Here is a 17,758-nt window from a genome sequence, read left to right on the forward strand (position 1 = left end):
AGGGAGTGTTCTAATTTCATTCTTTTACATGTACACGTCCAGTTGTCCCAGCACCACTTATTGAAGAGGCTGTCTTTTCTCCACTCTATATTCTTGCCTCCTTTATAAAAGATAAGGTGACCATATGTGTGTGGGTTTATCTCTGGGCTTTCTATCCTGTTCCATTGATCTATATTTCTGTTTTTATGCCAGTACCATACTGTCTTGATTACTGTAGCTTTGTAGTATAGTTCGAAGTCAGGTAGCTTGATTCCTCCAACTCTGTTTTTTTCCCTCAAGATTGCTTTGGCTATTTGGGGTCTTTTGTGTTTCCATACAAATTCTGAAGTTTTTTGTTCTAGTTCTGTGAAAAATGCCACTGGCAGTTTGATAGGGATTGCATTGAATCTGTAGATTGCTTTGGGTAGTATAGTCATTTTCACAATGTTGATTCTTCCAATCCAAGAACATGCTATATCTCTCCATCTATTTGTATCATGTTTAATTTCTTTCATCAGTGTCTTATAGTTTTCTGCATACAGGTCTTTTGTCTCATTAGGTAGGTTTATTCCTAGGTATTTTATTCTTTTTGTTGCAATGGTAAATGGGAGTGTTTCCTTAATTTCTCTTTCACATTTTTCATCATTAGTGTATAGGAATGCAAGAGATTTCTGTGCATTAATTTTGTGTCCTGCTACTTTACCAAATTCATTGATTAGCTCTAGTAATTTTCTGGTAACATCTTTAGGATTTTCTATGTATAGTATCATGTCATCTGCAAACACTGACAGCTTTACTTCTTCTTTTCCAATTTGGATTCCTGTTGTTTCTTTTTCTTCTCTGATTGCTGTGGCTAAAACTTCCAAAAGTATGTTGAATAATAGTGGTGAGAGTGGACAGCCTTTTCTTGTTTCTGATCTTAGAGGAAATGGTTTCAGTTTTTCACCATTGGGAACTATGTTGGTTGTGGGTTTGTCATATATGGCCTTTATTATGTTGAGGCAAGTTCCCTCTATGCCTACTTTCTGGAGGGTTTTTATCATAAATGGGTGTTGAATTTTGTCAAAAGCTTTCTCTGCATCTTTTGAGGTGATCATATAGTTTTTATCTTTCAATTTGTTAATATGGTGTATCACATTGATTGATTTGCGTATATTGAAAAATCCTTGCATTCCTGGGTTAAACCCCACTTGATCATGGTGTATGATCCTTTTAATGTGCTGTTGGATTCTGTTTGCTAGTATTTTGTTGAGGAGTTTTGCATCTATGTTCATCAGTGATATTGGCCTGTAGTTTTCTTTCTTTGTGACATCTTTGTCTGGTTTTGGTATCAGGGTGATGGTGGCCTCGTAAAACGAGTTTGGGAGTGTTCCGCCCTCTGCTATCATCATCATATTTCTTCAAATATTCTTTCTATCTCTGTTAGTTTACATGTGCAGGAAAGGTAAATTGAACTAAAAAGAAACAACTCTTTGCAACCAGTTACATTTTATCAGTCTAATTATGAAATGTTTTAGATCCAGTTACAACTTTCATACTCCCTTTTTTCAAAAGATGATGAATTACTTAGAGCGTTGTGTGTAGAACAAAGCTAATGGGAAATATGTAATAGAAGATTTGAGAGTCCTTTTAATAGAACCAAATGTTACTGAATTAATAGAAGCACACGAAGTATAGGAATCTCATTTTTTATTATAAAAATGATTTTTAAATACTTCCTATTATTGCCACAGTAAATATTAAAAACTATTTTTGTACAGTGATAAGAAATTATGTGAATATTAAATTTTTAATTCGAGTTTTAGATTGCTTTTCTTTACTCTTACTCTGAATCTATCCACAAAGGTCAACCACATATCTTCTCTGTAGTTTCTCATATTTCTGTTTTTGTCTTATCCATTCTCTATTGCCCACTGCCTTTCAACAGTGTGATCTCTGAATTCTTTTTGAATGGATGTATATACTGAATGTAATTTGAATTATGGTGGAATTTCAAAGTAGGAGATATGTTTTCTGTTGGATTTAATCTTACACTTTCTCATGTTTTAATGTAGGGAATTATTATTTTTTTTTTTTTGCGGCACGTGGGTCCCTCACTGTTCTGGCACCTCCTGCTGCGGAACACAGGCTTCAGACGCCCAGGCCCATTGGCTGTGTCTCACGGGCCCAGCCGCTCCACGGCACGCGGGATCCTCCTGGACTGGGGCACAAACCCGCGCCCCCTGCATCGGCAGGCGGACCCCCAACCACTGCGCCACCAGGGAAGCCCTCCATGTGTCTCTTTTAAACTGAAAGTTCCTTGAGGGGCAGAGACCATTTTTCCTTACTCTGAATACCTAACTACTGGTATTCGTCCATGGAAAGTACATAATAAATGTTAGAAGAATGGGCAGCTCCACACAGGTGTGCAAGTTTGATGAGGAGAGAATGTGGGCCTGGCTGGAAGACAGATTGCTACAAGAGTACTGAAGGTTGGATCATTTATTTGCCATACCCAGGGGAAAATTTAATAATTGCCTGAGTGCTCTTGGGGGAATCTCCCCAAATCGTAAAAGAATTGAAATTAAATCAGCATACTATTTTAAGGCAAGGGTCCTGAGAATATAGGAGGCTGTGAACTTGGAGAGGAAAAAAATTACAGTGTTATTCTTATTAACCTCAAACTGAAATTTAGCATTTCCTTCCATTTTGAATGCAGGTAATGGTGGTAGTATTAGCAGTACCTGTAATTTTTTTTTTTTTGCTACTGGAAGCCACAGATATTTTCAGTTTCTGTTGTTGCAGACACCTCGCAATATTGTTTATACTCATTATTTTCTTATTATGGTAATTAGACCTGCCACTCGATCTTTTTGTTTAAATCATTATAAAGAAGCACCTGTATTACCTATTACAATTTTTAAGTAATTATATTTTTAAATTATATTTTAAAACATTGTTCTGAAATTCTAGAGTAAGCAAAACTGACGTATAATGATAGAAATCAGATGAGTGGTTGCTTCTTGTATAGAAGATTGGGAAAGGGGCACAAGAAAACTTCCTGGAGTGATGGAAATGTCCCATGTCTTTGGTGTACATTTGTCAAAGGTGGTTGAATGCTAAACTTAAGTTCTGCATTTAACTGTATGTACATTATACCTCAATTTAAAAAATAAATACATTAAAAAATATTCTGAGAAGGGGTCCATAGCCTTCTCCAAATTGCCAAAGAAATCTCTGGGAACTAAAAAAGGTCAAGAACCCTTTTTCTAAGGCTATGATGTTGCCTTTGCCTTTGCCTTTCTCCTTTAAGGCCCCATTCTCTCAGTTCCTTTTTTTTTTTTAATTAATTTTTATTGGAGTATAGTTCCTTTACAATGTTGTGTTTTTACTGTACAGCAAAGTGAATCAGCTATACATATACATGTATTCCCTCTTTTTTGGATTTCCTTCCCATTTAGGTCACCACAGAGCATTGAGTAGAGTTCCCTGTGCTATACAGTAGGTTCTCATTAGTTATCTATTTTATACATAGTATCAGTAGTGTATGTCAGTCCCAATCTCCCAGTTCATCCCACCCTGCCCCTTCCCCTTTGATATCCATGTTTGTTCTCTACATCTGTGTCTCTGTTTCTGCTTTGCAAATAAGATCATCTATACCAGATTCCACATATATGCGTTAATAAAAGATATTTGTTTTTCTCTTTCTGACTTACTTCACTCTGTATGACAGCCTCTAGGTCCATCCATGTCTCTACAAATGACCCAATTTCGTTCCTTTTTAAGGCTGAGTAACATTCCATTGTATATGTGTACTGCATCTTCTTTATCCATTCATCTTTCGATGGACATTTAGGTTGCTTCCGTGACCTGGCTATTATCAGTAGTGCTGCTATGAACATTGGGGTGCATGTGTCTTTTTGAATTATGGTTTTCTCAGGGTTTATGCCTAGGAGTGGGATTGCTGGGTCATATGGTAGTTCTATTTTTAGTTTTTTAAGGAACCTCCATACTGTTCTCCATAGTGGCTGTAATCAATTTACATTCCCACCAACAGTGCAAGAGGGTTCCCTTTTCTCCACACCCTCTCCGGCATCTCTCAGTTGCCTTTGCTATTCATTTTCTTTATTCTAAATGTGTTCTCACTTTTTTGAGCCAAGAAAAGTCAGAAAAGAAAAAGAGCAGCTATGAAAGAAATTCTTTGCTTGGCTTATTTGCCAATCTGTTGAAGTCAGTAAAACTGTGGCCTTCCTAACATAGTTATATACTTGCTTAGACGTTAAGAAATTTCTAGTGAGAACTACTCTTCTAAAAACTAATTTGTAGGGGCTTCCCTGGTGGCGCAGTGGTTGAGAGTCCGCCTGCCGATGCAGGGGACACGGGTTCGTGCCCTGGTCCGTGAAGATCCCACATGCCGCGGAGCGGCTGGGCCCGTGGGCCATGGCCACTGGGCCTGCACGTCCGGAGCCTGTGCTCCGCAACGGGAGAGGCCACAACAGTGAGAGGCCCGCGTACCACAAAAAAACAAACAAAAAAAACCAAAAAAAACTAATTTGTAGATGATTTCATAATGGAATGATTTTTCTTATCTCCAGTTTCACTTGGAGTTTTATTAGGATTTTTATACAGAGGTATCATTAAATATGCAGTTCTGTTATGAAGTAGGCATGAACATTTGTAACACAGATTGGAAGAAAAGAAAATGTATTAGGAATCAGAAAAGCATTGAGTGGGGCTTCCCTGGTGGCGCAGTGGTTAAGAATCTGCCTGCCAATGCAGGGAACATGGGTTCGAGCCCGAGTTCAGTAGTTGTGGCTCGTGGGCTCTAGAGCGCAGCCTCAGTAGTTGTAGCGCACGGGCTCAGTTGCTCCACGGCATGTGGGATCTTCCCAGACCAGGGTTCAAACCCGTGCCAGGCACATTCTTAACCACTGTGCCACGAGGCACATCCCTGTCTATCATTTTATACTTATAACCATAAGTTTTTCTCTGCTATTCTAATATTTTCACGGTCTTTTTATTTATCTGGATAAACTTAATAGGACACTTGTTTTAAATAGATTACAAAGTATTCTAAGAAAGATTGAGCCAAGGTGAATAATTCTAACAGACTGTCGTCCAGATAGCATCTGCATGTCTTTTATGACTTCGTATTAGATAAAAAGCCTAAAATACTGTTTGACGGTTTCTTTGCAGCCCCTCGTATGGAAAATTTGAAATGCAGAGGAGAAAAAATAGCTAAGGAGATCAGTGAAGCCATGAAGGTAAAAGCTACATACTAAATTATAAGTGAATAACATGTGTGGCTAGGTGTTTGCTTTTAGCATTCTTAGGTGTTTTAGTCTGTTGTAACAGGAATTCTCAGTAGTCTTTTAAATAGATCTTTAATGAATTATTAATTGACGGTAACATTCAGAATAATTACCATTTATTAGACACCTACTATGTGCCAGTATTATACCTGGCTTCTTTAAAGGTTGGTTATATTTTTGAGTTCTGAGAGTTAGCAATCCATCACACAATTTTGGATGATAATACCAGTTAACATTTAGCCAGCATTTAGTCTGGATTAGGCACCATCTAACTGCTTTACATGTATTATATTTCCTCATTTAATCCTTACACTAACCCTCTGAGATAGGTACTGCTACTGTTTTACAGATAAGGAAACCAAGGCACAGAGGGGCTAAGTAGATTGCCCAAATAAGTAATTGTGCCAGGATTTAAACCCTAGATGTTTAGCTCCAGAGCCTGTACTCTCAGCCACTATATTATTCTGTGTTGATGCAAATAATCAATAAACAATATACAATAAGAATAGAAGAAGAGTTTTATTAGAGCCAAACTGAGGACTATAGCCCAGGAAACAGCTTCTCAGTAGCTCTGCTGGGACTGCTCCGAAGGGGTAGGGGAGGAGAGAAGATATATGAATTTTTTTGGCTGGAAAAAATGTGGTCAAGGTTACAGCTTGGTAAAAGATTACTGCTAACCACAAAGAACAGACATCTCAAGTTAATGAATTTAGGATTTTTTCTGTGTATGGGAAGATGCAAGAATCTGGGGTCGTTGAAATTCATCCTTAAATATGCATCTTAACTATCTAGAAGCCTATACATCCAAAGCACAGAATGCCTGAATTCCCCTGAGGGCTCACTGTCTTGGGTGGCTGCAGTGGGTTGCAGCTTAACCCTTTATGTAAGTGGATGATGAACAAATTCTTTTCTTTAACGATGAAAGCAGATGTACAATGTATGTTTGACAGGCCACAAGACAGGCTGTTTCAGTTAGCATAAAGTTCAGCCTAAATCATGTATAAGCCAGAGTGATTTCCCCATACCTCAATATGTGAAAATTTCTTCCATCAACTGTATATCCAACTTGGAGTTTAATATTATTATCATAAATTGTTTATATTATTGACATTTATTTTGCCCAAACAGAAAATATTTAGATTTCTAGTACAGGAAAATTATTTTAAAACTCCTTCAGAATCTCCTCTGTTTTGATCATCTTCTGTAACACTCTTTTGTGGTTTGTACTGATGCCATGATTTTCTGGTACTCACACTTCTCACTTCTCTCATAACATGTTTTTTTTTTTTTTTTTTTTTTTTGCGGTATGCGGGCCTCTCACTGTTGTGGCCTCTCCCGTTGCGGAGCACAGGCTCCGGATGCGCAGGCCCAGCGGCCATGGCTCACGGGCCCAGCCGCTCCGCGGCATGTGGGATCTTCCCAGACCGGGGCACGAACCCGTGTCCCCTGCATCGGCAGGCGGACTCTCAACCACTGCGCCACCAGGAAAGCCCTCATAACATGTTCTTAATCAGGAGTTGACAAACTGTGGTGGGACAGGGTAAAATCCAGCCTGCCACCTGTTTTTGTAAATAAAACTATTTTGGAAGACAGCCATGTACATTCGTTTACTTATTGTCTATGGCTTCTTTACATTACAACAGGAAAGTTGAATAATTGCGACAGAGATGTAAAGGCCCTCAGAGCCTAAAATGTTTACTGTATGGCCCTTTACAGAAAAAATGTGCTGATCCCTGCTCTTGATAATTAAGATTTCTAAAATACTTACTATCGTAAAATATGGAATTTCAGACATTAAATTTTAAACTCTGAAATTCTGTTACCTCCTGTTTTGCCAGAGTTTTATTTTACTACCAGGCATTATAGGAACAGAACATATCTTTTTAGTTTTAGCTTTTTGTTAAAATTCCTCAGCTAAAACTGGTATTTTAAGGTAAAGTTGAATATCTATGACCTAAAAAATTAGGTTTTAGAAAAAGCCTTGATCTGAAGAGTTAAAATACTCAAGTGTTGTGTCTATCTCTGTGTGTTTGCGTTTCAACCTGAGATTAATGTTAAGTATTACTGTTGTTTGTTTTTTAAGTCCTTGCCTGCATTAATTGAACAAGGAGATGGATTTTCCCAAGTTTTAAAGATGCAGCCTGTTATCCAGCTGCAGAGAGTCCACCAAGAAGTGTTTTCCGGTTGTTGTAGAAAACCAGATGTTAAACCTGAGAGCTTTATAGCACAAATAGAAACCACACCAGCAGAGAGTTCTGCTAGGAAAGACACTGACTTGGTACTGAGAAGAAAGCGAACTAAAGACTGCCCCCAGAGAAAATGGTATCCACTGCGGCCAAAGAGGATCAGTCTTGACACCTAAACTCTTGTTTATCTTGGGAGTTGAGATTAGGCACTATCAACATTTAGATTCCAGCTTAATGCCTGGACGGGACTTCATTTAAAACAACAGATAAGTAGTGATTCTTTTACACAAATATAGTAGCTCTGTGCTGGGGTATGATGTAATATTGTATTTCTTTCCTCACCTTTGCATTGATAGTCAGTGAAAAGCGTATTGTTTGAATATTGGCACAAAGCCTGTCAATGGTCATTAAGAGTGCAAACTTTTACTGTCCTTGAATACCATCAACGCTTGGCTGCCTTATAGCTTTTATGGAATTTCAGAAGTAACATATTCCATTGGGTTTCCTGGATATACATATTTCTTTTTAAAAAAGAGCTGTGTGACAGTTGTCATTATTTAAGGACTGAAAGTCATCATCAGTTCTGCACAGGAGCAGATGCAGTCCTCCCCCACCCCTGCAAAGCAGTTTGATTTATCAAATTAGCGTGCAGGTGACAAGACTGGCTCTGACTTTGTTACTCTAAGTTCCGCTAATTTGGATTTGTGGGATTAATTTTAGGATTTTTTGGTTTTGTTTTGTAAGGTAAAGAAGATGATTATTTTGTGAAGATGATTATTATGTGTAAAAATTTCTGTTAGAAATAAAAATTGGCATGTAGCCAATGTTTCTTACCCACACTTTTGTTTTCCATAGATCTCTTAACTTTTAAACATAATTTGACTTGGAACTAATAAGTTTCTTTTCAGGATTTCTCATTATTTCTTTGTAAATGACTCCAGGTCAAAAATATATATCAGATTAATACATTAAACAAATTGTCATTGTGGAACAAATATAGATGCAATCATACTGAACTATTTTACATTTAAGAATGTTTATATATCAAGTATATAATCATTGGTAGAAATCTGAGAAAGCTATATTGCCTATACTTCTAACATTAACTGCAGTTTCTTATATCTTATTGTGTCTCTTACATTAATACATTGTAGGCAGTGTCATCTAATTTGCCAGCTGTTTCCCTATTAATGACTGAATACCTTCATTCGTTTGCAGAGGAATTTACTAATCATGAGGCTGGAAAATCCGTACTTCTCTTGTTCATTATGTCTTAATAATCATAAAAGTCTAAATGTGACAGAAAATCTGTCTCAGTGAAGAAAACTCACAAAGCTACTTCATCGCATTCTGTATTTGAATGTTACAACTTGAGATCTGTATATTCGTACACAGCAGTGTGTTTTTTATTAAAATAATGTACAAAGACTTCAACCTTATACTGTGTATTTTTTTTTAATTAACTTATTTATTTTTGGCTGCATTGGGTCTTCGTTGCTGCGTGCAGGCTTTCTCTAGTTGCGGCGAGTGAGGGCTACTCTTCGTTGTGGTGCGCGGGCTTCTCATTGTGGTGGCTTCTCTTGTGGAGCACAGGCTCTAGGCATGTGGGCTTCAGTAGTTGTGGCTCGCGGGCTTCAGTAGTTGTGGGTCGCAGGCTGTAGAGCGCAGGCTCAGTAGTTGTGCCGCACAGGCTTAGTTGCTCCACGGTATGTGGGATCTTCCCCGACCAGGGCTCAAACCCGTGTCCCCTGCATTGGCAGGCAGATTCTGAGCCACCAGGGAAGCCCCTGTGTGTTTTTAAGAGTTGTCTCAGGCCTTCTTGAGCTCAGCTTTAGTTAGATGGTAGATCAGCACCTTGCATTTCAGAACATACTAAATTTCACTTTAAAACTCTTTTTAGTCTACAGAATATTGCTATACAAATGCAGTGCTAACTTTTTCATAGTACAGAATTCTGTATGAGTAGTTTCACTTCAGAAGCATGCAGACAAAAGAATTATTGTTAATTCTCCTAGATTAGATAATTACAATGTGTTTACATAAGAAAATGTCTCCCTTTTTTAAGAGATTCATATTGAGATACATAGAGTTTAATGACTTGATGTTTTAGATTTGTTCTGAAATATGTCAGCAAAGAAAAAAAAGGAAAAGGAATAGATTAAGCAAGTGTGACAAAAATCTTGATAATGTTGGATCTGTGTGAGGCTCTAATCTTTCTACTCCTGGGTCTGGAAATTTTTGTAATTAAAAAAAAGTATTGTTTTTAAAGTGCTCAGACAGGCAGCTGAAACTTTTTTTTGGGAGGGGTGGGAATCGAACCCACACCCCCTGCATTAGAAGCACAAAGTCTTAACCACTGGACTGCCAGGGAAGTCCCTGAAACTTGAAATCTTTCAGAGAGCCCCAACTTTCACTCCACAGTTATAGCAGAGTTACAAATGAAATACCATTAGGAAAGAAAATATATTAGCATTATTAACTAAGATAAAGATGGCTGATATCAGTAATAATATTGATAATATACATTTTTAAGAAGAGAAATTGAGTTTCTGCATAGACCAAGAACTAAGCTAAGCTAAGGTGATAAAAGTCCAGAAAGTTTATAGTTGCAGGGAATATAAGGAAGGAATAGAAAGTCAAGGAAGGAACAGAAAATCAAATATTGACCTACCTATGGTAAAAAGAAGGCTGGATTGGATGGAGTCTTAAAATTTCCTTTCAACAAAAACCAAAGCCAAACAAACAAAAAAACACAACACGGGAAGTTTAAATCCAGTTCCACTGGAGAGAGAACACTGTTAAAGCAGCTGGTTTCTGAAAACACTGAAGGAATATCTGTGTTTTCCAAACTTCAGACATTAGAAACTGTATTAGTTGGTTTGAGTTGCTATAACAAAATACCACAGACTGGGTGGCCTAAACAACAGAAATTTAATGTCTCACAGTTCTGGAGGCTTGAAGTCCATGATCAAGGCAAATTCGGTTTCTGGTGAGGTTTCTCTTCCATCGTGCATGCATTGGGGGTTGGGGGATGTTGGTGTCTTTTCTTGTAAGGACGTTAATCTGATCATGGTTGCACCCATATAACCTCATTTGACCTTAATTACTTCCTTAGAGGCCCCAACTCCAAATACAGCCACACTGGGGGCAGGGTGGGGGCAGGGTTAGGGCTTCAACCTATGGATTTTGAGGGGAGACAAACATTTAGTCCATAACACTAGATAAGAGAAATCTTTTCCTAGACCTCTTTCTCTGGGTCTTTATGGCTTGGGCTGCATAGAGAACAAAGCCAATGACATCAGACTTTTAATTTGCTTCAGAATGTAGCTATCTCTAAGAATGAGCTTGTTTGACTTCTATTGAAAGCCTTGGTTTTTCCCTACACACCTTCATTCATTCATTAATCCATTCAGCAGATTCCTGTTAGTCACTACTCAGTTCAAAAGTCAGAGAGGTTCAGAGCATAGTCTCTCAGCCAGATCATCTGCATTCAGATTTCTGCTCTCCTGTTATTAGATAGAATTGGACAAGTTGCTTAACCTCTCTGCACTGCAGTGTTCTCATATGTAACATGGGTGTGATGATAAAACCCACCTTATAGTGTTATTATGGGAAGGAAATGAGTTCATAATATAAAGTCCTTAGACCAGTACTTGGTGCGTAGTATACATAGTAAGCATTCCATAAGCATTATTATTACTTGGTTTGACAAAGGAAGTGAAAACACCCATAGGATAAAACTTGTCTTCAAGAATCTCATATTCTAGTGAGGAGAACAAGCATGTGAACAATGATCGTGCAGTGCAGCAACTGCTATATAAATGTGTGTGGAGGGAACTTTGGTGAGAAGTCATGGAAGTCTTTGTGGAGGAGGTGACATTTGAACAGTCTTGAATATTTTAGGCGAATAATCAGGGAGGAAGATTCCTGGCAGCCTGAGAGAATTTAACAAAGCAGGTGGTTGTGACGGAGCGTTGTGTACTGGAGGACCATCAGGTAAGTGTCTCTATGTGGGTCTTGTTTAAAGAGGCTTGCTACAGGTGAACCCGAAGAAGCAGGATCAACTCTTAAGAATTTTGTACTTCTTAGAATTGGTGATGAGGAGCCATTAATTTCAGAAAATGAGGGAAAAGGAAGTGGAAATCCATTGAATCCATTTTCCTCCTTTTGTAGCATTTATCCCAAAATAGCAAAAGAAAGAGAAACACACTCATCTTTTGATGAAACCAGGAGATACGTTGCCCCAAACCTTAGCATATGAAGAAGGAAAGTATATGGAGGAAAGAGAAATGATGTAGCAGATCAGAGGAAGATCAATCCTAAGTGTCTGCAGAGAGATGCACTGATAAGAGAAATCCAGTTTTCCCCCAGAATCTCTGAACAGTGGAAGAATGGAGGACACTACACCACCACAAAAGGCTGAGATGAGATGGAGGAGCCTGAAAATGAGATTGTGTCCTTATCTCCTCCACTCACTGTCAGTAATTAATCTTCGCCAAAGGAATTTGTTTTCTGAAAAACTGAACTACAGATGCTCTGGAGAGAAGGGTGAAACTCATTACAAAAAAATGGGCAAAATGAAATTCTGCTCTGGAATGATAAGACTTGGAATGATAAGACTTGGAATCATCTGGAATGATAAAACCCATTGAACTGTATAGTTTAAGTGGGTGAATTGTGTGGTACGTGAAGTATATCTCAAAAAGAGAGTGAAGAAATAAGAATAATACAAGAAACATTCCCAGATACCAAGACTCCAGAGGATGAAAGCTGAGTATTCAATACAAGGAATGAAAAAAGACAAGAAACAAAAAACAAACTCACACCCACCAAGGCACATAACTGAGAAATGTTAGATAAAGAGAAGTTCCTAAAAGCTTCCGCGAGAGGAAAAAGATCATAAAGAAAAGGGAATTGGAATGGCATCAAACCACTAAATAACAATCCTGAATCTAGAAGTCCCTGGAGCAATACAATCTGGAAATTCTCAGTATAAGTGATTGGCAACCTAGGACTCTATACCCAGCCAAACAATTAAGTGTGAGGTTAGCTAAAAGCCTTTCCCAGACATGGAAAATCTTAAAAAAGAAAAGAAAAGAAAAAAATTACTTCCAAAGCATCCTGTTTGGGGACACTTCTAGAGGATGTGCACCACTACAAAGGGTAAACCAAAGAAGAAACCCATGGGATCTAGGAAAGAGAGGCTACAAGATAGCAGCCAATTCAAGTCCACAGGACACTGTTCAGCAGATCTCGAGAAGAGTCCAGTCAGACCAGGTTGGAATATGAACATGTCAGACTCCAAAAGAGATATTTTTGGGAGGAGAAAATATAACTGACAACATGGAAAATTTTACAGAAGAGGTATTTTATAGTGTTCAGATGTTCAAAGAGACAAATCAAATATCAGGCAATTATTCACTACAATAAAAGCAGAAAGTTACACAAGAAAAGTAGTAATAGTTGGCTCCACAGTGAATAATATTTATATAGGCATAATAATGTATACTCCAAATCTGAACTCAATAAAAAATCAAGACAGTTATATTGGGAGGGCAAGAAGATTAGGAATTAACAATGAGTACAGCATGAGTACTGGACATTCAGAACAGACAGTGGTCAAAACACTGGAGCAGGGGATCTGGAATGCCCGCTTATCTGCTGGGTCCTGGGGAAGTCCAGGGTTTCCCAGGATGGGAACTGGAGCAGCCAGGGTGACAGGGATAGGATGCTGAGGAAGCTTCTGTACCAACCAGTACAGAAGTTCATTTTTCAGTGCTGAAACAACCCATATGGTTGTAACTCTGACCATCTGAATATCAGCCACGAAGTGGGAACGTTGGGGAGTGAAATCTTCGTCAGTGCAAAGTGTCTAAAATAGCCGACTCAAGAGATAGCCGGAGATGGATATTATTCAGTAAATGCCAGAAAAACACAGCTAAAAGAATGGAAGTAGCTAACTGTGGATGAATCTAAGTGGGAAAAGTGGGCCAAGGGACTGATATTTTTTGTTATAACCCTTATAGATTTGATTCTTTAAATTATGTGCATATAATACTTGCATGAAAATAGATTTGATTTTTAAATGATTTAAAAACTATAACACAAATGCAAGTGAATATGAATTGTCTTAATTCTCAATGACTCTTCTTCCTGTCATTGAGAATTAAGAAACAAATTGTACCCCAGAGGCTCTTTCAGCTGTTTCAGTTCCATTATCTCAGTATATTTCAGATAAGACTGTTTTTAGCTGTTCATTTTGGTTTCTTTGGAGTTACCCCCTGCCCCCTGCTCCCTGACCATTTGTTTTGCAAACAGATTCTATTATCAAGCCTCTCTGTACAAAAATGAAGAAAAAAAAATCTTTCTAGAGAACCACTAATAGGTTAGTGGAGATTTTATATGAAAGGATTTGGAGAAATTAATACTATATTCATTTGAAGCTTCAGGGTTGAAGAGTCCTCCTATAATTCATTGCTGTATCCCTAAGTTGTTTGTACCCCGTGGGCTCTCCACTAATATTAGTTGAATGAATGAATGAATGATTTCATATTGCAAATTTCTAACTTTTCAGTTTCCCTATATCACAATCTCAGGCATTAGTGACCTGTGGTATTCATATTCTTTATTAATTGAGTTTAGAAGACAGTCTTCCTAGCGGGAGGCAGGGGAGTGGAGTGGGGAGTAGGTGCGTGGCTGGGGGATTTAAAGTCCTGAGGGCAAATCACTGGGAAGCTTCCCTGAATGAGAACTCTGGAGTCTTCTGGCTACTACCATTGAAGTCTAATCCCTGTAGCCCTGAGGATGTCAGAGCAGAGGAGGGCATACACACCCCTCAGACTGACTCCCTGGTGCCAGCAGATATATTTGCCCTCTGGCCCTCCTTTCCTTTAGCTACTAGGTGGCCTGGGAGAGCCAGGTAAGAAAAGCTGACTCCTCTGGGTCTACTGCTCCAGCCGATACCTGTGACTGTTGAAGGCTCACGCCGACTGTATTATCACCTTGACTAGCTTCATTTCAGAGACTGTCTCCCATGCCTTTGAGCTCATACCTAGTCATGGGTTTTAAGGCCTCCGTTGTTGCCTGCATATGTGGCTCTGTGGCCCACATCTTCCGCCACAATGGCACTGGAGCTTTCTGTCCATTTCTGCTCCTGGCGTCGCCTGGATGGGAATCCCCTTCACCAGTCCGTAAGTATCTGAGACTTGGGCGTTTCATTCTTTTGGTTCCTTCAGACTCTTCTGAGGTTTAGTTCCTCCTTGAAGCAGCCAGTGGTTACCCTCGCCCTTCAGGGCTCTTGCTGCCTGCATCACCTCAACAGCGCCTGGATCCCCCCATCCCTGCCCTTTGCAGCACCAGCTGGTTCAGTGACTTTTCCCAGTTTAGAGTTCCTTTGTTCCTACATTTGAAGCTCCTTTTCTTTTGAGGCATTTAACACCTGAGCATCTCCACCAGAAGTGTAGGTGGGAAAAAGAAGAGAGGAGGCTTTGACCTGCATATCTTGCTTCATTTCCTTCCCTGTTGAAAATAATGTGGTGGGAAGAAGGTTCAAATAAGTGTGGGTATGAATTCTCTCTGATTTGTCATACTTGACATATGTCACGTCTGCTGCCCACTTCTGATCCTGTGAGGGTGTGGAAATTAGGGAATGACAGGGTAGAGTAATAACATTTGACCAACTTGTAGGACACCTCTGTGCCATCCCACACCTCCCAGCTCCAGAGCCTTATCATCTTTCCCAATCACATTCCAAACCATTTCAAAATCATTTTTCACAATCACTCCTTCTTTTATTCTACAAATACTCAGTGTGCTAAGAGGTATTAGACACGTGTAAACCAAGGCACAGACCCTGCCCACAAGCAATCTGCCATTGGTCACGGGAGACATCAGTGGCAGCTGGGAATTCAATGGGGTGACAAAAAGGAGCCGAAGGAAAGGGCCAGCAGTGGGGTGGGGGGATGGGACTTGCACTGTTGCTAGGTTTCCAGGCTCCCAGAGGGAAGATGAGGTTAAAACTCATGTGTTCTGAGACTTATGTGGAATTAGCTGCTTGCAAGCAATTGTTTTGTCTGGTTTCGAAAACTTAAGATGTAGCACTAAGAAATTCCTGTAATTTACTGGCAAATCTTAATACTTTCTGCGATTTCCGTTTGTTATAAGACCAATCCAAGAATTCCTCTTTTAAAGGAATTTTTCAGATTTAACAAATGATTGCTTCTCCAGAAATACTCCTTAAACGAATCCTCGCTTCATTTGTCTTTCACACTCAAAAGGAACAAAGTTCAAAAACATAAATCAAGGGACTTCCCTGGTGGCACAGTGGTTAAGAATCCGCCTGCCAATGCAGGGGACACGGGTTCGAGCCCTGGTCCGGGAAGATCCCATATGCCGCGGAGCAACGAAGCCCACGTGCCACAACTAATGAGCCCGCGCGCCTAGAGCCTGCGCTCCACAGCAGGAGAAGCCACCGCAGTGAGAAGCCTGCAGGCACCGCAATGAAGAGTAGCCCCCGCTCGCCACAACTAGAGAAAGCCCGCGCGCAGCAACGAAGACACAACGCAGCCAAAAATAAATAAAATTAATTAATTAAAAAAACCCCAAACAAACATAAATCAATATTGTGTTCTCTCTGCTTGGGTGATGGACTCTGTGGCCACTCCACCCCCGACTTCCAACACTCCCAGGCTTGCCCTCCCTGAAATATAGGACTTAATCTGCTGGGGGCTCTGCCCTGGACCCCCCTTCCTGCCTCCCAGCTGTTGTCGGATCAGAGAGGGAGGAAACAGAGGAGGAACAAGACAAGATGTGGCATCAAAGGGACCATGATCAAGTTTACTCCGTGTTATCTGTGAAGGTGTCACACTCTCCAGAGATTTCCTCGAATGGCTTACGAGATGTGCAGATAAGCCTGTGGTTCCCTTCACTATTTAATACATAGATCAAAGCCTCAGAATTCTCAGAAATCATTTTTTCCCCCAACACAACCCCTTTTCTCTTTCATATCTCCCTTTAAATATGATTTGAAAAAATTGTTTAAACCAACCCATGATGTTACAGTGCAGCAAAATCGAGTGAAAGGCCATTAATAGAATGAATTATAAAATTGTTTAAAGCAACATATTTTAATTTTTTTTATTTTTTAAGGTTTGGGTTTTTTTTTTTTTTTGGTGGCGGCAGGGGCTGGGGTGGGCGGTAAGCCGTTCTCTCACTGTTGTGGCCTCTCCCGTTGCGGAGCACAGGCTCCGGACACGCAGGCTCAGCAGCCATGGCTCACGGGCCTAGCCGCTCCGCAGCATGTGGGATCTTCGCGGACCAGGGCACGAACCTGTGTCCCCAGCATCGGCAGGCGGACTCTCAACCACTGCGCCACCAGGGAAGCCCAGAGTCTTTTTCTTCTATATGCTTTCCAATTGATTCTAGATTTTACTATCATGTATGACCAGAAAAAAATATATATATTAAAGGTTATAAAGTTAGCTGGCTGACTATTAGGTGCCAACTACCTGCCTACCTCTTCCACAGTGTTGACGAGCAAGGTTGTAATTAGGAAAGTAATTCTCTTATTCTGAAAAACAAAACAAAACAAACAAACAAAAAACCTACAACAAATTACAAATGTAAAAAACTGACAAATACCAAAAATATCAGAAAAATTAAGAAAAATACCATATTTTTATTAATTACCTTCCTGACATACCTTTATAATACTTTTTTCTCACCTTTTAAGTGCACATTTTTTGTTCTTTTCATAAGACAATGCTCCTGTAATGTCATTTTCTATAGACCAGAAAGATAATTCAGTCCTTCCATGTGATGGATAAAAATTTGATTTAAAAATATTCAGATAATTTCTTTCAGCCTCACAGCAAGTTACTGGTAATTGTCATATAATTTTTTAGAATTTTTGTCAGATTTGGAAAAACCTCTAAATTTGTCAATGTGTGAGTTGTAATATTTCAGGACATTTCATGTTTCTTTTCCATTGATTCATCTTAAATATTCTTAGAACTGATGACATTCATTAACCAGTTTGTTACCGATGTCCTCATTGTACTGGCATATTTTCCTTATCAATGTCAATATTTCACATGAGAGCAGCAAGAATTGTAAATGTTTCTCCTTTGTGATTGTATACTGTACTCTACCTCATTATTGGATCATCAGACAATCCAAGGGCCTGTTCATTGATTCCATTTGACATTATCTTTTCCTCTGAATGAACTACTGCTTGCAGTATAATCTGAAATGTGTTGTTATTATTTGCATATTGATGTCAGAAAAATTTCTATTGATTTTAAT

The 17,758-nt window shown here is 39.2% G+C and overlaps 1 protein-coding gene across 1 annotated transcript in view; it reads left to right on the forward strand.

Moving 5' to 3' along the window:
- NSL1 (NSL1 component of MIS12 kinetochore complex) overlaps positions 1-8,885 on the forward strand; it is a 38,017-nt gene extending 29,132 nt beyond the window's left edge. The window contains exons 5-6 of the mRNA XM_059995048.1: positions 5,155-5,222; positions 7,354-8,885. Coding sequence (XP_059851031.1) covers positions 5,155-5,222; positions 7,354-7,632 — 347 coding nt within the window. The 3' untranslated portion in view covers positions 7,633-8,885. The remainder of the gene's footprint in view (positions 1-5,154; positions 5,223-7,353) is intronic.
- The last annotated feature ends 8,873 nt before the right edge of the window (positions 8,886-17,758 follow it).

The sequence above is a fragment of the Delphinus delphis genome, chromosome 1, assembly GCF_949987515.2.
Source record: "Delphinus delphis chromosome 1, mDelDel1.2, whole genome shotgun sequence".
NCBI lineage: Eukaryota > Metazoa > Chordata > Mammalia > Artiodactyla > Delphinidae > Delphinus > Delphinus delphis.